The sequence below is a fragment of the Melitaea cinxia genome, chromosome 2, assembly GCF_905220565.1.
Source record: "Melitaea cinxia chromosome 2, ilMelCinx1.1, whole genome shotgun sequence".
NCBI lineage: Eukaryota > Metazoa > Arthropoda > Insecta > Lepidoptera > Nymphalidae > Melitaea > Melitaea cinxia.
In genome coordinates this window covers 18,875,386-18,901,113 of record NC_059395.1, presented here as the reverse complement: position 1 = coordinate 18,901,113, position 25,728 = coordinate 18,875,386, and the positions used below count along the sequence as shown (strand labels likewise).

Genomic DNA, 25,728 nt, shown 5'->3' with positions numbered 1-25,728 from the left:
ATCAAATACAGTCATAATTATAATAATACTCTTCGGACTCTCTTGGGATTGGGATTTAAACTGAAATGTATAAGTAATGTTTTGTTGTAGTTCTAAGTAAAGTTTTTTTAGTTAGGTCTCAAAATAAATCTATAAAAAAATTATTTCTTCCAAAAAAAAAAAAAACGATTGCTATAGACAGCAAATAAAGCTTTTGAAACTAACCAGCATCGAAAGTATCCTGCTTGGTGAGCAGGGTCTGCACGGTGGAGAGGTCGCGTCCGAACTCATCGGAGCGCACGTGCGTCTCCTTGTCCGCGATCCATGACTCCACCACGTCCGCCTTCCACAGCAGCTGCAGGTACGCCGAGTTGTCCACCAGCGCGGCCTTGCGCCGCGCCGCCAGTGACGTCAGCTTCTCAAGTTTAGCCTGACACAATACCGTTTATTGTTTAGCGTATTTAGCTCGCAAAACCAGTTTTAATCCTCATTCTATATCTGAATTTGCTCACTAGAGATAGAATTTTGACGTAAACTCCAAACAAATTGGGCCAAAAACCTATCGCTCGTACACAAAACCAGAGAATACTTAAGATGATATGGATTAATTAGGCTCGATTAGGTTTTTAGGTCACTTGATATGGCTTAATTTAGGTTTTTATTTTTACAGAATAAAAAATATTTTTGGTTTGAAAAAACAGTTTTTTTTTCAGTAAATTAGTACCTGGAGCTGGTCGAGGCGGTGCGCTAGCGCCTCGGAGTGCAGGTTGCCGGCGGCCAGCAGGCGCTCGCCCTCAGCCGTAAGCTCGCGCACGCGCTCGCCGCGCGCCGCCAGCTCCGCCTCCAGCGCCTCGTGCTTCTTCAGCAGCCCCTGCACCGCCGCCATGCTGTCGCCGCACTCGCTCACCACCACCAGCTGCTGCTTCTCGCTGCGAGACGAAGCACACATATTACACCTTTACGTTCATCAATTTCATCATGTGATAATTATGACTTTAAGGTGAACAATTACCATTGATTTCTTGATTTTATGCCCTTAATGCATGCAATCGAAGTCATAGATTGTCTTGATTATTCGCCATTTCTATTACAATTGAAACATTTAGTTACCCACAGTTGGATCAATCTTGACAGTCAGTCCTTACCTGATCCAAGCCTCTTCCTCGTCGAGCTTGGCGAGGAACTGCTGGTAGGCGAGCGACTGCTGCAGCTTGGCGCCGCGCTCGGCCGCCAAAGCCTGCAGCGCGTCCCAGGCCTGCGCCAGCGCGTGCAGCCTCTGCTCGATCTCCGCCACGCCCACGTTGCTCACGTCCTTGAGCTTCTCTCCCGCCTCCTGCACCGCCTGCACGGCGGGCTCGTGGCTCGCCAGCTCGGCCTCCAGCCGCTTGTGCTTCTTGAGCAGGTTCTGCACGCCGGTCAAGTCGCGTCCGTAGTCGTCCGACGCGACGAGGAGTTTCTTCTCCCTTTGTTTTGGAAAGTTTCAAAGTATGTAGTAAATGCATTAATTATTTACATATATATAGCGAAGATTTTATATGTATAAAAGGCTAATTTATTTAAGCAAGATATGCCTATAATGAGTATACGAATTTTTAAAAACTGTTCAGATACGTCACAGTTAAAATAGCGACCAGTGACACAGTTAGCTAGCGTGGTAATAATGTGGTAAACAAGCTCACTTGATCCAGGACTCCTCGTCGGCGATGTCGCGGAAGAACTGGTGCAGCGTGTTGGCCTCGTGCAGGCGCGCGCGGCGGTGCGCGGCCAGCGCGCGCACGCGCTCGAAGCGCTCGTTGATGGCGGCGCGCCGCGAGCCGATGCCGGCGCTGTCGAACTGCCCCGACGACACCAGCGCGTCCGCCTGCGCGTTCATGTCTACGGGGGGCGGACACTCGTGGAATATAGGTTTTCAAGCCTTTACGGTCACAATATTTTAAGCAGAACTCATGGTGACTATTATTTTGAGATTCACGATATTTTTGAAACCGCCACGTGGTAAGTCCCGTTTAAATTAAAGTAGTGTGTAAGTGAGAATATTGATACGTTACTGGAAAAACTTATTTTTAATGTTTCCCTAATATATAAAAACAATAGTGGTAGATAACATACCATTGATGCGATCCTCGTGAGCTTGGATGTCAGCTTCGACTAATTGATGTTTCTTCATAAGATTTTGTACAGATGCTAAATCTTTTCCAGAGTCTTCAGAGGTCAGAAGACTTTCAACCTATACATAAAAATAAATCATAAGTAATCTTATATACTTAGTAATTTATAAAAATGTAGATTTTTAGAGTATTTGCTGAAATTACCTCTCCAAGCCAAAAGTCGAGATCTTTCACGGCCGCGATGTACGTGCGCTGCTTGTTGGCCTCTTTCAGTTTGAGTGACTTCTCAGTCGTCTTCTGGGTCAGGAACTCCCATTGATCTGCTATTGACGCGAGACGAGCCTACGAGCGAAATAAACATGTTTTAAAATGCCACAACAAAGGCTATTAGTGCTTAGTCATTAAAAAAATTCTTCAAGAGCTCGTAACTCCTTTGATTTGTAAAATATCTAGGGACAATAAACTGTAGATTTCATGAAACAAATGATACAGCAAATGACTCGCACTAATAAATACCTCACACAATATACAAGTAAAATACTAAATCACATCAAACATTTGTCAACAACATTGTCAACCAATTGCAAAATGATTGTCATGAGCGAGGATCGAACCCGCGACCGCCAACGCAACTACTTATAGCATAATCTTATGACCGTTGCGCCAACGTATCCTCAAGTAAGTACGGAACCAAAACGAATTATTTTTTTAAGATGTCAAATATTGTCGTCTGATTGCCAGCTCTGCTCAAATTTAAGGAGTATATCTCTCGTCACCTGCACGGCGTCCTCGCTGCCACTGCACTGTCCGCGCTGCACGAGGTTACCGCCCATGGCCAGTACGGACTGGATGCGCTCCGCGTTGGCCGCCAATTCAGCCTCGAAAGCCTGGTGCTTCTGGTGCTTCGACTGTATGTTGGCTGGGTCCTGCATTAAACAAAACCCTCATTAAATGTTTCTACAAGATGTAAGTGATGATTATATATATACCTTAGAAATATTAGAAAAAGGCATATTAGAAAATATACTAGTAGTAACGCAATGTATCTTTGAGATAAGATATTTGGCATTAGTTTTCATGTTTTAGTAGTCTTAATCTGTGACACTATTAAAAGACTACATTAAATTTACACGTAATAAGTTATTAGAGGTCCCGTTTTTGCTAATCAAACAATGAAGTTTTAAATTAGAAAGTTTATTAGTCCTAGTTCTTAGTTTTATTAGTATTTATTAGTTATATAAACTACACAAATTTTGACTTGATTATTTTACCTTGTAACTCTCTTCAGTTGCGAGCTGTAACTTTTCGGCAATCCAGTTCTCCATCTCATCGGCATCGCGCGAAAATTGTTGCAGTGTTTGTTCATCACCCAACCTATGTAATAAAAATTACTTTTATTAGTACCACTAAAAGAATTTTAAAGATGTTTCACAAATAATGTAACGTTGAAGTAGAAAAATCAACACTAGCACAGTACCTGGATCGTTTCTCGATGAGCGCCTCCTTGAGGTGTCGCCAGCGGTCCAGCACCTGTTTGCGCTTCTTGTCAATGGGATCAGCCGCGTAGTGGTCGGACGCGATCAGCTGGTCCGCGAGCGTTTGCAGTTGAGCGATCTTCTCCTCCTGGAAATAAAAGACTTGTTAGAAGGTTAGGTTAGAAGGAGAAATTATTCTATTCAAAAAAAAAAACGCAATAAATGGTGGCCATAGGGTACAAAACATTAAATTATGTACGATTAGAGATGAAAATTGTCCACATCAAAAATCATCAACGGTCACGATCACGAGGTGAGGTGGAGTACTGACGTGCGCGTTGATCGCCTTGTCGAAGTCCTCGTGCTTCTTGATGAGCTGCTCGACGTTGTCGGCCGCGTCCGTGGCGTCGTCGGGCGGCGGCGCCAGGAAGGCCTCGCGCGCGCCCATCCACGCCTCCGCCTGCTCGCAGTCGCGGTAGAACAGCTGCAGCTCCAGGTTCTGGTCCAGCTTCATGCGACGCGCGATCCACGCCCTGGATAAAAGTATTGCGAATTAACATGCGCGATTCTACGTTGCGAAAAATTGTTTATCGATTATACTGAGTTCTCTAGCACCACTTTGCCGCTCTCAACGTACCGTACATGTAGCTTTAATATTATAGTATTTGTTTGTTTTTTGTTTGTTGTGGGCTTGGTTTTCCGCATTTAGACACAAAGGTGGTCCGTTATGCGTGAAAAGAGGGCTAACTGGTTCAGCCAGCCCAGCTCCTTCCATAAGCTCAGAAGCCTCCTGGGGCGTTTGCAGGCTTCTCGAAGCCTCCTTATTTCCTTAAGGAAGGTTGCCCGAAGTGTGGCCACTCCCTCGCATTCCAGGATCACGTGGCTGTTTCTTCAGCAACCAGCCATCCCCTACACAAAGGGACTGTCTGTTGCATTCATAATGCAATAGTTGGTGATTGAGTGCCATATGGCCGGTAATCGTGCCAACAACTATTCTGATGTCCAGACGGTTTAGACTGAGCAGTCGGCACGATAGATGCGGTGATACTTCCGTGAGTATCATTTTGGACTGTCTACAGCTGGTTTGGTTTGCCCAAAGGGCATTGTGAGTTGCACGTGTACGTTGCCTAACCCACGAGCGAAATTGTCCAAATGGTAGCGGCATTAAGATGGTTGGGCCAGCTACCTTTGTATTGGACCCCTGTCTTGCAAGTTCATCGGCGGCATCGTTTCCGTGTGATTTGCTATGTCCTCTTATCCACTGTAGGATTACCTCATTATGTGAGGCCAATACTTCCAGGGTTTGGTGACATTCGTATATAAGACTAGAGTTGATCGAATTGCTCCTTAGTGCTTTAAGTACAGCCATGCTGCATCCGACAGAATATTATAGTATAGTGTAACCCTATTATAATCTAATCTTACACCTGGGTAGGCGGATATATTCCCTACAATGAGTAACGATTGCTATCAGGCATTTACGATAACAATTGAGACCGTCTGTTTAACGTAGTCACCGACTAACTGGAAACTAATATTTGCACAAATACAAATATCCATCCCGAGCAGGAATCGAACCCGCAAATCGCCGGTTTTTAGACAGGCGTCATACGCAGTTATGATAAATATGGTTTATATTTGAACCAATAGCTCACTCACCTTTCGAGGTCCTGTCGCGCATCAGCCATGGCGCCGAGTTTGTCCTGGATGTCGACGCTGGCGTAGTGCCCGCCTTGTAGCAGCTGCTGGCCGAACAGCTCCAGCGCCTGGAACGTGCCCGCGCGCGCGTCCATTTCCGTGCGGTGCTCCTGCCGAACAAAACTAGTTACTACAGGGTTCCACAGAAGTTGAGAGTCGGTTCAGCGAAAGAGGGAAATTCGGAATATGGACTTCAAATAGCTCATAACTTAATTATTTTTTTGTCTTGTAAAAAGCTTTTGCAGAAAGGCCTTTTTCTTTTCACGCATAACAAAACAAAACAAAGGCCTTTAGTTCAGTTTGGTTATTAGGATTTTTGATGCTTATGCCCTATTCTGCTGAACACGATATATAATTATTTTTCTAGTTACAAGTTTAGATCAATTGTGTTTGTGAGATTAGGTGTTATTTGAATTTAATGTAAAAATATTAATTTCTATAATTATTATTTAGCATTAATACAGTGGATAACAACATTTTTAAAACTTTCAATGTGCAATATAAAATGTTACCTTTATTAAAAATTCCAATTAATTGACCAATTAAAATTATTTTAAACTACAATTGATAATTGTTTTTGTTAACTTCGTTAGGTAAATTAACTGAAAAATAAACTGCAGAAGAAACAACAAGAAGTACACTGTTTTATTAAGCAAAATTACAACACCATCAAAAGAGAAAAAATTGAAAACCATTTAAAAATGCAAATAAAGAACAAAAATAAAATTCTGATTATTTAAGTCTCATAAAGCACCGTTTTAATATTTTTATATATTGAATTTAATTATATCCTACATAGAATAGTTAAGAGACAATTTTTTTTCATATGATTGTCAAAGTGGATTTTCATTTTGGTGTTATACAATAAAAAAATATTTGTTAGAAAACAGTGATTTCAAAAACGAAAATTACGCGAAGATCGCGCGAGAAATTGAAGTATGAAGCCGGTGTCACATTAACATTATTATATTTTCAGGCAATTTACTTTATAAATAGGATAATTTTATCATATAAAATGACAAAACCATTTTTTTTTAAATATGTGTACATTTCTTTAGTAATAGTATGCAAATGGTAATATGACAGGGCCTCGTGTCACACATGCGTGCATCTGACCTGCGGCACTATGCCGTAACGCGCATCTATCTCCAAGCGCTGGTTCTAGAAACACACCTCCGTTTTACCTCTACCTCTTATAAAATAACTATATACATATGTACATTTATATTTTTAAGTAAATTTTCCAAATAGTTTAGCAAGAATATTATTTTATACCCCTGGATATTAATCAAGCGTATTGTTTTATATACATCATAATGTTTACATATAAATACAATTTTAATTTTAAAGTAGACAGTAAAACAATGTATAATTAAAATAATTTAAAACATAAAGACCGTCAATAGGACTCTTTAAATAAAATTCCTTAAACATTTTAAGTATATTGGCTTTGAGATATAAAATGATAACATGTCACAAACCTGGTGTCGTTCGAGCAGCGCCTCGGCGCCCGTGACGTCGTTGGCGAGCTCCTCCGAACTCACGAGCGCCATCATGGAGTTGATCCAGGCCATCAGGTCGCGGTAGTCGGACAGGAATCTGTCACGAAACTCTCTCTCGTCATTCAAATATTGCCAGATACCAGTAACCAATCGTTTGTTTATATGTAATTGTATTATAGGCACACAAGCATTAAGTTGTTTACCTGAGAAACTAACGACCATCTGTGTATTTAATAGATATTTATTTATTTGTATGACTTAGATTACTTTCTTATGATAAGATATTATTATAAATCGAAATATAAAAATCATTGCATTGATGTCTTTGTTTTTGTGAATTAGGTGAAACATAGCATCAGTAAAAAATAATTGTACAATACTGTGGATGACGATAAGTAATTACAGCCGTTTAACAAGTAATAAAGAAAGTTCGTTCTACTGGCTTGGCATAATGTGGAGCTGGGATAAGTAATGAGAGCAAACAGGAGCGGACCTCTGCAGGTCGTAGGAGTCGAGCAGCTTCTCCTTGCGCGCGTTGGCGCGCGCCTGCAGCTGCTGCCACGCCTCGTTGATCTCGCGCTGCTTGCTGTACGTGGCGTCGGCCGAGTCGCCGTGCGTGGCCATGAGCCGGTTGGCCGTGTCGTCCAGCTGCCGGATCTTGTCGCCCAGCGCCGCCAGGTCGCGCTCCAGGCCCTCGTGCTTACCTGTTACCGACGACATTTTTACAATTCGTCCGAAATTAACAAAATTAAACTACTCGAAATCTTCGTGATGTATTTTTTGTTAAATTTTATCACGACATATCCATAATCAATAACAGGTAGTAAGCAGAACAAATCACTTTCTGAATATACGCATCGGTAATTAATCTATACCTATGTAATTCACCCACACTAGATACTAAGTAAAAAGCGATTTAGTCGATAAAAGTATAGTCAGTATTGTGTAGTCAATTATAATAAATATTTGACTAGTACGGATCAGGTAATTTAACATGTAGAGAATAGGTGATTTGTCTGCAGTGGCGGCACTCACGCTGCAGCGTCTGCACGGAGCGCAGGTCGCGGCCCAGGTCGTCGGTGGCCAGCGCCTGCTCCTTCTCCGCGATCCAGTCCTTGGTCTCGTCCACGTCGCGGTGGAAGCGCTGCACCTCGTGCGCCGAGCCCAGCTGCGCCGCGCGCTCCGCTGTCAGCTGCTGCAGCGACGTCCACTTCGTGTTCAGCTCCTGGGGGAGGGGGCGAGCCATTAGTATTACAAGGAGTGCATCGTACCGGTTAGACTCGTCGATCGTCATTATCTGACTGACAAATGTTGCTTGCTGCTAAAAGTTAATACACCCTACGATATATTTAAAAATCTTACACAAAACTTCAATATCTTGCTTGCGATAGAAAGTAATATTAAAGAGAAAACCAAAAATCATATTAAATCATAAAATAAAGTAAATTCAGTACTATTAAATGTTATGTTCGTTCATCTCACCTGCATCTGCGTCTTGATTTTAAGCGCAGCTTCCGTCTGTCCGACGGTCATGAGCTGCACGGCGATCTCGTTCATCTCGGCGAGGCGCACCTCGTTGGCGCGCAGGTCGTTCTGGAAGTCATCGAACTTCTTCTGCATCACTTCCACCTGCTCCAGGTCCTCGCCAACGTCCTGCACTTGTGCGTGCATCTCCTGGAAAACACCATTCACGAAGTTATTATTAACATACATTAAAAAACTTGCTTTGATTACTCTGAAAACTCGACTTAAATAAAATTAACTAAAAAGAAAAAAAACTAATTTAAGAACCTACTACTTAGTCAATTATACATAAAATAAAAGAAGAACAGACAAAGTTATTGCAAAAGTGAATGACACGTTTCTTTAACGATATGATTCAAAATTATTTAAATAAATGGATGCAGGATTTACGTACCTTGTCCTTGATCCATGTCGCGAGTTCCGCAGCTTCTCTCACGAGTACGTATGCTTTTACGGTCTCGTTGAGCTTGTTCTGGCGCTCACGAGCTAAAGCCAGCAGATTATCGTACTGCGCCTCGATCTATCACAAAAAAGAATTTATTTAGATGTGAAGCACAACACATCAATACCTATATACATATATAAATATTATATGTAAAAATGTACGGTAAGTGTGTGGCCCACCTGCGTCTGGCGAGCGGCGATGGAGCTGGAGTCGGCGAGGTTCTGCTGCGAAGAGGACAGACCTGCGTCGATCTTCTTCACATAGGCGGCCGGTACGAAACCCTGTCGGTCGTTTACTTCCACCTTCCACCAGTCCTGAGACAAAATATCATTTAAAATTAGAATCGCTATAAATTTAATAAGTGTTTAACGACAAAATTTTGATCACTGAAAATAGTAACTGCATTTGGTTTGCAGGATGGATTTCCACTGCATAACAAAGTAGGTATATTGGTAAACTTTTTATGAAATTAGTTAGTAGTCCACGGTTGTTATATTTATTATATGAACGACGTAATTATCAAATTATTGTCATACCGCTAAATATTTATTTTCTAAACTTTATATATATATTTTGATGTTATAATATGTTCAAGGGCTTCAAAAAGAGAACGTTTTATAATAATACATTTAAATAATAGTAAATGTGGATAACCAAGTGTTGTTTCAGTTTTTTCTCTTATGTGTATATTATTATACACTATTGCAACAATGTGTGTCAAAAGGTATAGAGTTGTATCTTGATGGGTGTGAAGAATTATGTAAAGGTATGTGCTTCTCAATTGCGTTAAACCGCGATGTCTCGTATTAAAACCACACTGCTCTAATGGTGAAAACAAATTATTTATTGTAATAAATTCAAATTAATGAAATAAACGCGAAATTTTTAAAATACTTTTTCATTACTTAACATTGAGTATTTTTTTTTTAATGAAATTCAACACTGTACTTTAAGCAAGTTAATCTTATTAAGTAAAAGTATAAACTAGTAATATTGTAATAGTTACTACTTGGTATGATAATTGACAGATTACAAAAAAAATAAGTTCATTACTAATAAATCAATGTTGTTTTATAGACAATTCGTACCAGAATCTCTAAATATTCAGACGATAGACGCAAAAGTTTTACCTTTAAGATATTGTATATAAGACATCATTACATACGCTGAAAGTTTGGTAATTTAGATAAGAATTGGCGCACCACTCGTTTGAAAAAAATTCTATTGACCTCTGAACTGAACAGAATGATCTCTTCTGAATGTTCCAAATTTTTACAACTCGATGCGTACTTTTAAAGAATGAACTTAGCAAAGCTTACAAATTAAATCCCCTTTTTTCTTTTTCTACAACTTCAAGAAAAGCAAGTGGCATTTTAATACAATCTCAATAAATAAATAATTTGAATAAAATCTCACGACATCTCACCTCACGTAATTTATGGACGCCTCCAAACACGTCGTCTAAAGTATGAGTTTCTAAATTGTATGTTGCTGTCTATACTCTTGATTACGCTATAATTTGAGATCGACTTTACCGATTTTCTTCATCTTCTTTTAAACATCTTATGATATACATACACGATCGTCTGTTTTTATGGTAAGCAACTTAATGATTTTTATTATATATATATAACAGCCGACTGATATACCTTTTTTTTATGAATATACATAGAAATAATACATATATAAATACAAAAATTACACCCAGACTCAGGCGGGAATCGAACCTGCAACCCGCGGAACAGAAAGCAGGCGCGCCTACAGGCTAGTCATCTTTTTTAAAATTTATGTTCCATTGAAAAGTGAAAAAATGCACATAGAAAAATTTCATAAAAGGTAATGATTTTTTAAACTTCGCTTATATTTTTATATACTTACATGCACTAAACACTTATCCTTTTCCTTCCTTTTGTTACTTATAAAGACATCCTCCAACAACGCGACACACAACCAACTTAAAACTATCATTTTTATTATAATATCACTACTCTATCACAGATTGATTCACCGAAATTTTTGTTTTACATACTTATAAATTCCGTTACTAGCCGCTCTTACTTGCAATTAGTGCTTTTATTTATTTTTTGCTCCGAGATAACTTTTTATCAGTAATTATAGGCACGTATATCTGTAATTCTTAACACCAAATTTTAGTAGATATATCATTGTTATATCTAATACTTTACTGCGTAGATTTGTCTGGGTAAGTATATTATATAACGCGGCCGGTTCGAGGCTGATTCGCGATGGAACTGAGAAGGATTGTAATTTTTAAATCAAGTACGTAATAGCGTAACGTTTACTATTACCGAAATTTCTTACGATTAGTTCTGATAGCCGTGAACTGTTATATGATTCTTTTAATTTGTTTATACGTGTCAAAAGCTTAAAATTTTCAATAAAATATAATTTATTAACCTCTAAATGACTCTTGTTTTAAGATCTCATGATGTATCACACAAACTAAGACTTATCTTTAGTCTTATTTTATTTCTTACCGTTGGACCAGAAAATAATAATATTTATAGTCCTAAACTAAAAAATACATTTTTTTTCTATTGACGTAAATATTGACAACAAAACACTTGAATTTAAGACTAATAAGTGAAGTCATCTCGCCTAAGATATGTAAATATAATTATATCGTCGTTACCAACAAGAGTATTCAGTTATTAGTATCTTGATGCGATAAGTACTTCTGATTAGTGTTTTCTCAACATAAGGTGTATTATAATTTATTATACTAGATAGTCGCCATCCACAACTTATGGTACATTCGCTTAGCAACTTATATTGACATGTCATCGTGTCGACAAATACAATACCTATATTTCTTACGACCAAATTACAAAAAAAAAAGATGAATATTGAAATAGAGACATTTTAAAGAAAAACCCTTTACGTATTGCATATATCAAGTTAACATAATTCGATTACTAAAGAAATTTAATCAAAACAACCGCTTTTTACTAAATGTTTATGGATGTATACACGGTACATAAACCCAAGTAACATTTTTAACAATTTTTGTCTGTCTGTTTGTTTGTTTCGGCTAATCTCTGAAACGGCTGGACCGATTTTGACAAGACACACTGGCAGATAGCCGATGTAATAATAAAACTTATGCTGCTTTTATTTTAGAAATTTATTTAGTTTATAATTCTACGAACTGAATAATAACTTTTTTGTTAAATTCCACGTGGACAAAGTCGCTGGCACAGTAGTTATTAAGTATTTAAATAAATATTAAAAGAAACGATAATGTCTTTGATAACAATTTTAAAGATTATTTTTTATTTCGACGGTAACGTAAATAATAAACCAAATAAAAAAACGCTTAAGATTTAATTAAAAATTTATATGAACGCCGCGTTGGCGCAACGGTTACAGCTATGGATTGTACGTGATGCGATGGCGGTTGCGGGTTCGATTACCGCACATGACAAACATTTGTATTGGCCATACAGGTGTTTGCCGTAGTCTGAGTGTTTGTACAGTCCTTGTGGGTCTCCCCACCGTGCCTCGGAGAGCACGTTAAGCCGTCGGTCCCGGTTGTTATCATGTACACCTGATAGCGATCATTACTCGTAGTAGTGAATATATAGTGATTAAGCTCTGATCCTTCTCCTACATGGAGAAAGAGACCTATGCCCAGTAGTAGGATATTATAGGCTGAAGGTATTGTGCAGTTTGTAAATAAAATTAATAAAGAGTAATTAATGCACAGTAAATTAAATTTATCTACTTGTGTTCGTACTTCCTACGTAATACCAGAAATTACGTGAATTTGATTATCTGATAAGAGCAGGAAACGTAATATTTTGTAAGCATTCAGCTACCTAATATTTGACGATAACAGTGTAAAGTGACTATCAGTGAAGAAATATTTTTAGTTTTGTAGTTGTATGTAATAAGTTTACACATTTACAGCAGTTTAATTTTATCAAAGGAAGGTTTAAGGTAGGATTTGTCTAAGCTTAAAAAAAGCGAATTGTGAATAGATCGACGAAAGAGTTGTTGAAAAATATTACCTTAATATTATTTATAGCATTTTTGATCGTATTAATATGCGTATTACATGACACAAATAAAATTTTGTTTAAAAAAAATACTTAAGAAAATAATTTCAAATGACCAAAATCCACCGACGGGCGCTCTACACGAAATTTGACTCTTATGAATAATAGCCACCATATTGTTAATAAAAAAAGATTGATATCATTCGCAACTAAGGCATATATTAAGAATTTAAATAATCAGTATGTTAAGTGTAATAATCAATAATGTTACACAATTGCCAATTGTGATTGATTGTCTCAGGGGTGCTTTAGTTAAGTCAATTGTAACAATTTTATGTGTACGAACACATAAGCATGTGTGTGTGAACAGAAACTAAGTGTTCAGTGTATATACGTATATGTGTTTGAATATATATATGTGTGAGTGCATAAGCGCTGTTGTGTGTTTGTGTGTCTCACCTTGTTGTTGGAGTTGAGCAGCGTGAGCACGTCCCCGCGCTTCATGGACACCTCGCGCGGCGACTTCTCCGCGTAGTCGTACAGCGCCACCACGCACTCCTTGCCCGACACGTCCACCACGGGCGACTCTTGTTGCTGTTGCATATAAACATACTCTTTTACACTTTTATCAAATCATTCTAAACATACTCCGTTATCATCTGAATGAAGACAAAATATTTTTTGAAAATTTCTCCTTAAGAAAAGACATAAGGGCTGTGGTATAAAAAAAAAAATGAGTGAAAACGTGTGAAATAGTTACACTTTAACGTTTTATATGGCTTTCAAACTTTTATATGATATCTAGGAGTAGTATCAAATTTATAATTATCACTATAAACTTCCATGAAACGGCAAGTTTCACTTACACGGCAAGAATTAGCTTGTTCCCGCAGAGCCTTGATAGTATTTCCGAAGGCCTCGAGGTCAGATAGCAGCGCCTCGTGCTTCTTCAGCAGCGCCTCGGACGAGTCCTCGTCCTTGCCGTAGTCCTGCGTATTCGCCATGGGCTCCTTTTCGCGCATCCACGACTCGGCCTCGTTGGCGTCCGCGAAGTACTGCTGGGCTTGTAGCGAGTCCTCGAGGTCTTGCTTGCGCTGTTATTGTAAAACATATTTTAGTTATTTTTTTTCATTACAAAGGTGAAGAACTGTAATGGAAAGTGGATACGGTAGGTTGTGCGTTGCCGATCGTATCTCTGATACTCTTCTGGAATTCTGGCAACCTTACTCACCACAATAACACGACACTTGTCGAAAGCAGTGATATTTAGCTGAGGTTTTCTGTAAGGGCGTGGGGAAGTATCCCCATTCGTGCTATTTGGCGCTGCGCCCCACCTCAATATAACACATGAGCTGCAATGGAGCGTCAAGAGCACCTGCGCCGCCTTGTCCTGCAGCTGCGTCCAGGTGGCGTGCAGCGCGGCGAGGCGCGCGGCGATGTCGGCGGCGGCGAAGTGGCCGGCGTCCCGCAGCGCCGCGCCCGCCGCGCGCACGGCCTCCACGCGCGCCTCGTGCTGCGCCATCTCGCCCATCACCGCCTGGTGCTTCTTCATCAGGTTCTGCACGCCGATCAGGTCGCGCCCTGCGGACACGTTGTCGCGTACGTGAGAGGGGGTCGACTTCGTTTCACGGTTTTATTTTTAAATTTTGACGCTATTCCAATAAAACGTTGAATAAGATTTTCTCCAATTTAGTTTCAAATATTACTGTCTTTTGAGACAAACGATTTTAACAGTCTTCACACTTACAATATTTATTTAATTTAATGAAAAATGATGTGTAATACAAATGTACCTCTGTTAGTAGATGCAATGATTGGTTCCTTCTCACGTATCCAGGCGGCCTCGTCATCGAGGTCACGGAATAGCTGTTGCGCTTGCAAAGAATCTAGCAGGCGGCGCTTGCGAACCGCCATTGGCTTATCCAAGGCCGCATAACGTGCCACTAACGCATCCTAAATAAGAAATATACAAATATTATTACCATTTGAAACACCATACTAAAGCAAATTACTAAATTTATAACATTCATGAGAAATACTAACGCGTTTGGCTTTAATGTTGTCAGCATCAAAGTGTCCCTTCTCAATGAACTGTTCGGCTTGCGCCCGCAACGCTTCAATACGCTCTGCGTGTGAGCTCACGTCGGCTTCTAGTAGCGCGTGTTTTTTCTGCAGGTTTTGCACGCTTGTCAAATCCTAAAAACATCAAGATCTATTAGAATTAATATACAATATTTACAAGTCAATTTTTCTTATTATTATCTTCAACAAAAGAAAACATATGGAAGCATCTCCAACACAGTACTACTAAAGATAATAATAGATTTTTTTTTAATCAATATTTATGCAGTAATAAAAATGGTAACTCCTGTATTTAAGAAAATTAATTATATTTGTATTATTATGACTAACTTTTCCATAGTCCTCGCTGAGCAGTTGCCCCTCGACCTCCGAGAGCCACAGCTCGATGTCTTCGGAGGCGCGGTTAAACTGTTGCTGAGCGGCGGCCTCTTGCAACTTGCTCCCCTTCAGTTCTGAAGCCTGAACTAACTTCTCCCATAACGAACCCAGTTCATCCACGCGTGATTCAATTTGAGCTGTATAAAAAAAATTATACTTTATTAATAGATGTTAAATACAAAAATTATTTATATTCTTGGTTTTAAATTCTTAACTATAAGTCGTTTCCAAAAATCTTAGTCTGCCTAACCTTGTTTGTCTAATCTAGCCTATTCATTTTTAGGAAATATTTCAGCCTAAGAATAGTAATTATGCTTTGACTCTTGTGAGCCAAGTAATCATAACCATCAACCGAAAAGATAGTTGTATGTCACTAAAATACTTAAAATCGGAAACTACTATAACTAGAAAAAACTAACAACCAATAGCAAAGGCTGGACTTTCCCAATTTTTACTTCACTACTTCATTTTCACACACAACAAAATGAAGAAATAACATCAAAAAAATATATGTCACAGTGGTCACCCAGTTATAGGCTACCTAACACATGATAGAGCAAAAATCTTGTAGCCAACAATACAAAAGTCCCTGTAGAGTTGCATACATAACATTGACATAAATTATATGATGGTAATACGAACGTTTCGCGAAGTGTTCCTGTTCTAGCAGCTTGCTGCCGAGCGCATTGATCTCGTCTACGCGCGGCTTGTTGGCCAGCAGCTCTTGCTCAAAGTTCTGATGCTTCTGCACCTTGCCATTCAGGTTCGTGGGGTCTAGGTATGAGTCGTCCGTCGCGAACTTCAGCTTCTCGTTGATCCAACCTGAGCACAACACCCATTATGTTATTATGTGCTTACAACATCATTGTAAAAGGCAGGCTCTGCCAAACTCATGCACTTGCAACTGTTAAATAAGTACGAAATTGCAATTTACCCATGAGTTACAATAAATATGTTATTTATTTATTCAAAATTTGAACTAAAATAATTTTAATAATGATTTATAAAAAAACTTGCCTTTGGTCTCATCGCAGTCTCTCTCAAACTGCTGGTATTTGTAAGCGTCTTCCAAAAGGGCGCGACGTTGATTCGATTTCTCGAGAAGAGCTGCACGGCGTTCGAGGAGCTATTAGAAATTTAAATTTATTACTAATTTAATGTCCCTTTTAAATAATTTCAATTAATTCAAAAGGGAATAAAACTTGCCATCTCTCTCCTTTGAGCGACATCATCGGCCGCGTAGTGTTGGCCCTCAATGAGTTTAGTGGCAAACTCATCTAAGGCTTTAATCTTTTCTTCTTGCGCTGCGAGTGATTTCTCGAAATCTTCGTGTTTCTTTAGCAGAGCTTCTACCGAGTCGAGGGAATCGCCGACGTCTTCGTTGGCAAGGAAAGCCTAAAAATAAAAACAATAATTTCTATTAAAGTATAATTTTTATACATTACATTGTTGCGCCTTCAGTTTGCTAGTGGCTTTGTATTGCAAAACTTTTGCATCTGTTTACTATTGTGATTCTAATTAGGGTTCGTCGTTCGTTAATCACGCTATGTTTTTCAGCATGAATCTCTTCAATAATCACCTATATATTTTGCAGTCTAGTGAAATATTCAGAATAAAATCTTGAAATACACGTTTAACACCTTCCCTTTGATGTTTCGTGTTTTTTTCCCCTGCCCCCTTCCTTTTCATCCTCACGTGATGAATGGACTCCTCAATACCAACAATTTATACTACGCCAATTTGACTTTTCGATAAGTTTGTTTTTTTAATGCGAACTTCATAAAATGTGTTTTTATATGTAATAAAAAAAATTGTGAAATTGCAATGAATAAATTAACTATTAAAGATACCAAATTTCAAATAAGTTTCTTAATTAATAATAAAATTAATTTCTTAATATAAAAGGTGTCACGTTTTTCCCTTTTATAAGTCTCTATTGTAAAGTTCACTTTTAAGAGTTAGCTTAGTATAAATGGCTGGTGCCGTCCTCAGCTCGGTAGTGTACAGACGGAGCTACCTCCTGCTTGTGCATCCAGGCGTCGGCCTGCTCGGTGTCGCGGTAGAAGAGCTGCAGGTCCATGCACTGCAGGTAGAGCACGCGGCGCTGCTCCCACAGCGCGCGCAGCGCGGCGCGGTCGCGGTGCAGCGCGTCGAGCGCCGCCTGCACGTCGGCGGCGCCGCGGTGGCCGCCCGCCACCAGCGCCTGGCCGCTGCTCACGCACGCGCTCAGCACGTCCTCGCGCGCGTCCATCTCGCCCTAGCACACACGAACACTGTCATCTATGCATATAATTAAATGGTAGGAAGTCAAAACTGTACATTGAATATTTTTTAAAAGAATACTTGGGATCACACGATTTACAATCGATACTGAAGCCAAACATTTTTTTTGTCAAGTTTTGTATTATGGTTATATTAATTATTAATAAGATAAGGTTTCATTGTATCACTCACCACTGAGGTCATTGACATAAGCATTAATGATTTATTTCATGTGGACTATTGTTACTGCAAAACGATATAGAATATGTTATACCAAAAATGATATAGATTAGAGTATAGTCTAGTAGACAGTCCACGTACCTTGTGCTCCTGGTGCCGCTCGAGCAGCGCCTCGGCGCCGGGCACGTCCTTGGCGAGGTCGTCGGCGGCGATGAGCGCGCGGATGTCGCTCATCCACGAGATGAGGTCGCGGTAGTCGGCCAGGAAGCGGTGCAGCGCGTGCGACGACTCCAGCTCCGTGCGACGTTCCTGGTCACAGATTACAACGTTCATATTTATGTTTTAAACATAGCGACTATCGTGCAACTGACTGTGGGAGCCCAATATGTTTTAATGACAACCGTGCACTAGGAACGGCGACGTGGGCAGACTCCAATTAGATTGAGAATGTGTTTAGAATGAAGATGGTGACAATGATGACTATTTACGTATCAGATGATCTCCAATTAATATTAACTTAATTAATCTTAAAAATACAAGTATCAAAAGGTACAAAACCTATTAAAATATATAGCAGTAAAAGATCTCTATGGATAAATTTATAACATGGTCACAATCATAAACTATGCCGGCCTTCTATATTATTGTATTACACATGCAAAAAAATATCGCAACAACCACAAATAATACACTTTGCATTTCATAGATAATTTACACAAGAGAGAAATGTGAAATGTCATTTTAAGTAAAACAAACAAAAGAATGTAATATATAGAGTACCTGAGCCTTCTGCACGAGTCGCTGCCAGGCCTGCGTGATCTCGTCCCGCTTGGAGTGTATGGCGGGCGCGTGGTCGGCGTGGATGGAGGCCAGGCGCCCCGCCTCGCCGTCCAGCGTCGCCACCTTATCCTCCAGCGCCGCCAGGTCGCGCTCCACGCCCTCGTGCTTACGCTACAGGAGACATATATTTCAGTATTCATATTCCTATGGTACAAATTCAGGCAGTTTTTGACCTGTCTACATATGCAGGCCTAGCATGCGCGCCACGACAAAATTTTGTCTACCCCTTTTCTCGTATTATCTCTCAATGTCTACAGTAGCTAACATGCGTGCACGTGATACTCTTCTCGTTGCGTCAATAGAAAAGATAATCATTAAATTTTAGTGATCTGTGATATTTATCTCTACGGAAACTAACATGACATCGTAATTTTGTCGAATTTTGACGTTTTAGGAAGAGAAACTTCTCGTCTTCAATATTATCGACGAGAAAGACGATAAATAAAAAATAAATAAAACCGGGTGCCTATTTTTTGTATACCATGGCGTTACCCTATTATAATTATATAATTTCGGTATACGAAGAGCGGGAAGCGCGAAAAGTCGAGTGAAGTGTGCCATATAATGGCACAAAAAACGTATTTGCGCCCTGTTGCTTCTTATTCTAAAACAATGCGTGATAGAATTACAATTATCTAATGTGCGACAAGATATAAAGCACAACACGAGCATATTGTTTTACATATATAATTAAATTCATTTACTTACGCCGTATTATTTTCCATATTAGTTTTTTTAAATTTGATATACACTTTTTATCTTAGCCAAAAGGCCGAGAACATTGTTAAATAAAACATGTGTCACTCGTTTGAAATTATACTGTGAATCCAAACGTTGGTTCATCCCGATTTGGCACGATTGGTCAATAGCCTTGTAAATTCAACTTTACGACATAAGAAATAAGAATGATATTCAGTTGTGATTATTGTTGATAATGTTTAATTTTTGAAATTCCTTCTTTATTAAAATTTCATAATCGAACGCATTACAAAGTGTTTTGAATTTTGGAAGTGATAGGCGAAATTTTAAGATTCTTGTATTTCTTGTTTTTTTAAATTAGTTTAATAGTTAGTTAGTTAGTGTTGTTAGTTAGTAATATTTAGTTAGTATTTATATTTTTCATTATAAAAAAATGGTATATTTTTTTGTAAGGGCAGCAAAATTTTCTCTACTCGACAAGGCAAAGTCTTCGGAAGAGAATTTTGTCTCTCGTAGTGCGCATGTTAGGGTAATCGAGAAAATACTCGATGTAGACATTATCTCTCTCTCTCGTCATGAGATATCTCGTTGTACTCATGCTAGGCCTGCTGGATGTTATACATTGCTATTCCCATGTTATATACTAAGTTTTTATGTTTAATTCATAAATACTTTTACCCACAGAATGCTATATAATAATTTCTTTATTTCAGGTAAGCTATGTTATAACCAAATTCAAAACCTGCAAAGTCTGCACGGTAGCCAGATCGCGGCCGTAGTCGTCGGATCCGAGCACCACGTCCTTCTCGGAGATCCAGGCGATAGTCTCGTCGGCGTCGCGGTTGAAGCGTTGGATCTCGTGGGCGCCGAAGAGGCGCTCCTGGCGCATCAGTGCCATCTGCCGGAGACGCTGCCATGCCTCGTTCAGCTCCTATGGGAGTAGAAATACATGAATAAGTTAAACATAATTTTTATAATGTAAGAGATCGGAAATTGTATCTATGATTTCGAAGAATTTTTTTTACTACATTATACAAGAAATATATAACATAGGCTCAAATAAATTTAAGAATAAATCTCCAAATACACTCATTTGTGAATATACGAATTTCACATCTTCCGAAGCAGGTATAGATATCCCAAACAGACACAGACTGAGTTGAACCATCTAACATAGTAGTTGTAATTAGCACCAGCTAGACTATATCTCTTCAAAATCTATTTTCACTCATTAACTGTGTCCAAAGAAAAATAATTTTCAATAAGATCTTACATCCTTCCTCTTAACGATGGTCTCTCTCTCGGGGTGTCCCTCAAGCACGAGCCGCTCGGCCAGCTGGTTAACCTCCGTGACGCGGTACTCCTGCGCCGCCATGTCCTTCTGGAACTCGTCGAACTTGCGCTGCAGCACCTCTACGTGCTCCAGGTCAGAACCGAACTCATCCGCGCATACGAATGTTTCCTGTTTAGTAAAAAGAATTTAATTTAATTCCTTAATTTTTAAATATCAATCGACGACTATTTTTAACTATACTTTTTTCGAAAACAAGTATTACAAAAAAAAGGCGGTAAGGTAGGTAAATAAAAATATACCTTGTCATGAATCCAGAACATAACTTCATCGCAATGACGCAAGAACTGCACTAGGACGAGTGCCTGCTGCAGTTTCATACCCTTCTCGGCGAGACGGGAGAGGAGAAGCTCCCACAGGCGATGCAGCTCATCGAGCCTTTTGCGAATAGTCTCCGATGCGAAGTGACCGGCGGATATCATCTCGCTGCCGGTGTTGTCCAGCACTACGATTGCGTTGGAGTGCGCGGCGACCTCGGCTTCGAATGCCTGATGCTTTTGAATCTTGGCCTGGTTGACCAATTTTTAAATTTAATTCTCACGATAAATTAAACATGTATTTAATTGACTGAACTTATGTAGAAAATAATTTCACGATAAATTTGTGATTCAATATCGTACCTGCAAGTTGGTGGGATCTTTGTAGCTCTCATCGCTAGCAGCTTGCAATTTTTCTTGGATCCAAGACTCGAGTTCGTCGGCATCACGTTTAAAGTACTGGAAGCGGCGAGAGTCTTCCAGCTTCTCTCGCTTCGCACGCGCCTCTTGTTTGAAGTCTTCATATCGGTTGAGCACCTGTACAAAATATTCGTAACTAAAAAATATTGGAATATAAACCTTGGAAATATTGGAATAAAACCCTTCAAAGAATCAAAAGTTACCACCTCTGATTTAAAATCGAAAGTGATCAACTATAAAAATCATTTAATATAACAGGTGTCAATATGGACGATAAAACTACTAAAAATGGTTGTAAATATGTATCAAAATGTCTTTTTAAACTAGGTTCATCACATTTTATTAGTGTTAATCAAATCTTTGGTATTCACTATGTTTGATTACTAAAAATAAACAATAATATTAAATTAGAAATAATTATAAAATTACCTGTTCACGACGCTCTTGAATATCCTCTGCTGTTTCAAGGATTTTCACCTCCTTAGGGGGTGGAATCTGCTCCATGTTGGATGTGTTCACTTATCTGAAACAAATGTAATATTTTGTAGCTGAGTTTGTTGTTTAATAAATAAGTATATAAATACATTTCTCATTTCTTTTCAATTTTATTTTCTCATCCAGTTACGACATTAATTTTTATTTAACCCTTAGAAGCCGATTTTAAATTTAATAGCATAATTTAGTACTGTAAGGGCGGAGTTCACCGACTTTTAAAACGGCTGTTTATCATTTAAACAATTGATTAAATCATTTTTAATGTTCACCATACGTTAACACTCTTTATTGTAAAATCTATACAAATAAATAAAATTGGTGTCTGTTTGTAATATTCAAATAACCGCTTTTTACTAAATGCATATGAATACACATGTACAAAAATCTATCGTATATATAAAATTCTCATGTCACAATGTTAGTTATCATACTCCTCCGAAACGGCTGGACCGATTTTTATGAAATTTTGTGTGCATATCGGGTAGGTCTGGCCAATATCTATTTTTCATATCTCTAAGTTGTAAGGGGGGGGTTAAGGGGGGGGGGGGGCTTAAAACATATATGGCAAAACAACGTTTGCAGGGTCAGCTAGTATATATATAAATTTCGTGTCACGATATATGGTAACGATGAACTCTGAAACTACTGAACCAATTTTTAACAAATTTTGTAAGTATCTGTAATTTGGTCCTACTTGGGAGATAAGGTAGTTTTTATCTCAGTTGGACCCGGTAGGTGGCTCTCTATCGGTATGTAAGAAATCAAATTTGGTAGCTGTTTTCCAGGAAGGACAACATCTGCCGGGTCCGCTAGTAATATATTAAAAAAAAAAACTACATACAAGTATGCATGCATGTAAAACATTTGAATTTTTATATAAAACGTCTATTTGTGTAAATGACCTAATCTCAGGAATGACATTTTTGCAATATATAGCCCGTTTATTATCAAATAGATAGCGAATTATTAAAACACAGATTATTTATATTCTTGGATTCATAAAATGTAAGCTTTAAACATTTACATTAAATTAACTAAATAGTCTTCAAGTGACACAAATAATTGAGATACGGTGAAATATCTAAGTGTTAAATGACAAAATAAAGGCAAGTAAAACAACAAAACATTTTACACGTGGCTAGAGATAGAAAAATTTTAGTAGTTATAGTTAACTAGGGTAAATACACTGATTGAGTGTAATGGTCTAGTGGGTGTGTCGTCTTCCTTTTTAATGCAAGGGATACGAAAATTGCCTAAATACGAATCATTTTATTTAACACACAGTACAATTTTTATGTTACAAAATGGTTGTTTTAAAACAATCCATACAAAGAATTAATTCTTAAGGTATGGAACTCGATGTTATTAATTGCTTGCAAACGAAAAAAATCGACTTCAATTTATGTAAACAAAATCAAAATAATTTTATTTTTGCCCATTGCCCCAAAACTCCTAATAAATAGAATTAAATAGTTTTTTTTTTGCATTCATTATGGCTTAACAATCCCAGTCTATCCCAGACTAAAACTATATAAAATATATCCTATGATAATGTATATCAGAGACTTATACTATATAATTATAAAAACTTCACTACAGGACCAGACCCAATCAGATAATGCATTGGCAAAATTGTCATAGTACACACTAGCGGTGACATGTTTGATACCTGCACATGACAAAAATTCTATTTGCATCTTGCTATCTTGGGGAAACTTATACTCAGTTATAAAAAGTTATCCACAATAGTAGATCAAAACTGTATTTACAATTTGTTAATACATAGTTCTGTCTCCGAACTGACAAATATGTGCCATTGAAATATTTGTTGCATTTTCTAAAATTTTCTTACCAAAATTCTGTGTAATTTTATTAACTTTTTATTCCATAAAAACCTTGTACAAAGTTTCAGAAAAGTTTAGAAAAAATTTATACAGTATTAAGTAGTAAAGCGGTTCTCAATTTTTGCACATTTATTGATTCATTTTTATTTATAAGAAAGAAGATACATACCTTTTTTTAAAAAAATATTTGATAGCACTTTCATATGTTTCAGTTAAATAACAAAAAATTAAAATTATCAATATGTTTGAAAAATTGCAATAAAATCCTTAAAAATGACTCCTGACAAACAAGGTAATTAGTGAAAAGCCTAAGGTCAGCCGCACTTGACATAACTGCCTGATTACATCACATGGCCTTGTGACTCATCGGGCATTGTAACACATCACTACTGGAGATAAAAAGGAACTATTATATCATATATGAACGTTGTCATGGTATTCTTGTGTATCCAAGGTATATATATACCATCATGTTACATAATATATAATTTACCTGTCAATGGAATGTTATTTTTTATCATTATTGATAAAAATGTTTATCAGATTATATTCAGTGACTGTAATTCTTCATTACAAAAATAATCAATGTGGATTGAATATTTTATTTTTTTATGTTCAAAACCTCTTCTGTTAAAATTAAAAAAAGTATTGTAATTTAAGAACATACATCATTTTTGTATTATTATTTATAGTAAAGTATCTATAACTCAAATAATGTTTGTATGTATTTTGAGTGAAAAATTAAAATTGCACGACTAAGCTTCATTGATTACAATTTCAATATAATTGTTTTAAATAAAAATTTTACTCAAATGATATAAAAGTAGGCAAAGCTATAATCAATTTTATTTTATTTTTATTTTTTATTTTACTTTATTATATCATTATCATTATACATCAATAAGACTTAAATAGATTTAATATATAATTTCTCTTATATAAAATTAATAACTTTTGAAGCAAGAAGAAGCCTTGAAACTATTCTATTACAAATTTTAGTACTTATTGAGTAAGCTGTGTGATCTAGGTCACACTGAATGGGTGTGTACTTTTATAATTATATTAAGATAATGATGGCACTTCAAACAACATCAAATAAAGTATACACTTTATATTTATTAGGTAATGTTTAAACTGTAAGAAAATAAAAACAACTTCTGTCTAACATGAACAATACAGTAAAAAAAAAAAAAAAAAACAGATTAATAATGTTTTTCACATAAAAAACCTACTAGTAACTGTAACTATGGCTCATTGAGTAATTGTTTTACCTCATAAAACAGTTAATTGTTGGCTTTGACATGAAAGATTTACAAATCAATAATATACACAGCAATGCAGTACATTAAGGTCATTGATATTCACGGCACAATTTCGCAATAAGAATAAAAATACTTTGAAAGTTAAGCCGTAATGGACACAACTGTGCTCCAACATTCCTCAGACTGCACGCATCGGCGACCGGGGTCCGGTCGTTAGGTACACCTATATAACTATACACTTCCCTCTTTATACAATGACGTAATGCTCCAAAATAAACCTAATAAGGATAACGGTATACTCCAAAAATAGATTTCCGCTTAGTAAATAGTATGATGTATTAATAAAACCAATAATAGTATGAAGATAGTTTAAAATGTTTTGATATCATACGAAGTATTTTTATTGGAAAAGGGTTAAGAAGTATGGAATTCGCCGATACATGGGTGTGTCAGATAAGAAAAAATTAAAATACCCTGGCGTACTAAAATAAAATTAAACAGGAAATATTCAATGGTTAAATACTTACCAACAATTCAAATTATACACAATTACACATATACTGATTATTGATGTTTTACTAACACTTCTATGGGGTTTTCTAATGAAAATCGTTCGTTCGACGTACAATTCGCGTCACTTCACCTACATCAATGTAAAATGTTGCTATTCTTAAAATATGTGACATTTAAGAAATTCAGATTCATTGAAGTTTAAGACTAAGTACTTTGTAGTTTGTATTTTGTAAGTTTGTAGTTAATCTCGAAGTTTTAAACATTTATGAATAGAAATGGCAGTATTTTTTTATTAGTTTGATATTTATTCTGTAGTAATTTAAAAACGTATTTTATTTTGAAAGTTTTAAAACTGTCAATTTTAAATAGACGTATTACTATTAGATTGTACTTTT

The 25,728-nt window shown here is 37.5% G+C and overlaps 1 protein-coding gene across 1 annotated transcript in view; it reads right to left on the bottom strand.

Annotated features, from left to right (window-relative positions):
• LOC123666410 (spectrin alpha chain) overlaps positions 1-25,467 on the bottom strand; it is a 31,871-nt gene extending 6,404 nt beyond the window's left edge. Inside the window, exons 1-36 of the mRNA XM_045600505.1 lie at positions 25,348-25,467; positions 21,649-21,742; positions 21,163-21,336; positions 20,785-21,051; positions 20,465-20,653; positions 19,934-20,122; positions 18,433-18,603; positions 17,794-17,961; positions 17,228-17,467; positions 16,417-16,605; positions 16,228-16,336; positions 15,853-16,032; positions 15,163-15,347; positions 14,794-14,946; positions 14,544-14,703; positions 14,126-14,331; positions 13,617-13,844; positions 13,210-13,344; positions 8,911-9,045; positions 8,681-8,806; positions 8,245-8,436; positions 7,798-7,987; positions 7,256-7,466; positions 6,742-6,859; positions 6,377-6,421; positions 5,222-5,370; positions 3,894-4,095; positions 3,565-3,710; positions 3,359-3,461; positions 2,864-3,013; positions 2,292-2,429; positions 2,089-2,206; positions 1,659-1,854; positions 1,125-1,442; positions 704-908; positions 205-409 (exon numbers count right to left, since the gene is read on the bottom strand). Coding sequence (XP_045456461.1) covers positions 205-409; positions 704-908; positions 1,125-1,442; positions 1,659-1,854; positions 2,089-2,206; positions 2,292-2,429; positions 2,864-3,013; positions 3,359-3,461; positions 3,565-3,710; positions 3,894-4,095; positions 5,222-5,370; positions 6,377-6,421; positions 6,742-6,859; positions 7,256-7,466; positions 7,798-7,987; positions 8,245-8,436; positions 8,681-8,806; positions 8,911-9,045; positions 13,210-13,344; positions 13,617-13,844; positions 14,126-14,331; positions 14,544-14,703; positions 14,794-14,946; positions 15,163-15,347; positions 15,853-16,032; positions 16,228-16,336; positions 16,417-16,605; positions 17,228-17,467; positions 17,794-17,961; positions 18,433-18,603; positions 19,934-20,122; positions 20,465-20,653; positions 20,785-21,051; positions 21,163-21,336; positions 21,649-21,723 — 5,965 coding nt within the window. The 5' untranslated portion in view covers positions 21,724-21,742; positions 25,348-25,467. The remainder of the gene's footprint in view (positions 1-204; positions 410-703; positions 909-1,124; positions 1,443-1,658; positions 1,855-2,088; positions 2,207-2,291; positions 2,430-2,863; positions 3,014-3,358; positions 3,462-3,564; positions 3,711-3,893; positions 4,096-5,221; positions 5,371-6,376; positions 6,422-6,741; positions 6,860-7,255; positions 7,467-7,797; positions 7,988-8,244; positions 8,437-8,680; positions 8,807-8,910; positions 9,046-13,209; positions 13,345-13,616; positions 13,845-14,125; positions 14,332-14,543; positions 14,704-14,793; positions 14,947-15,162; positions 15,348-15,852; positions 16,033-16,227; positions 16,337-16,416; positions 16,606-17,227; positions 17,468-17,793; positions 17,962-18,432; positions 18,604-19,933; positions 20,123-20,464; positions 20,654-20,784; positions 21,052-21,162; positions 21,337-21,648; positions 21,743-25,347) is intronic.
• Between the last annotated feature and the right edge of the window lie 261 nt (positions 25,468-25,728).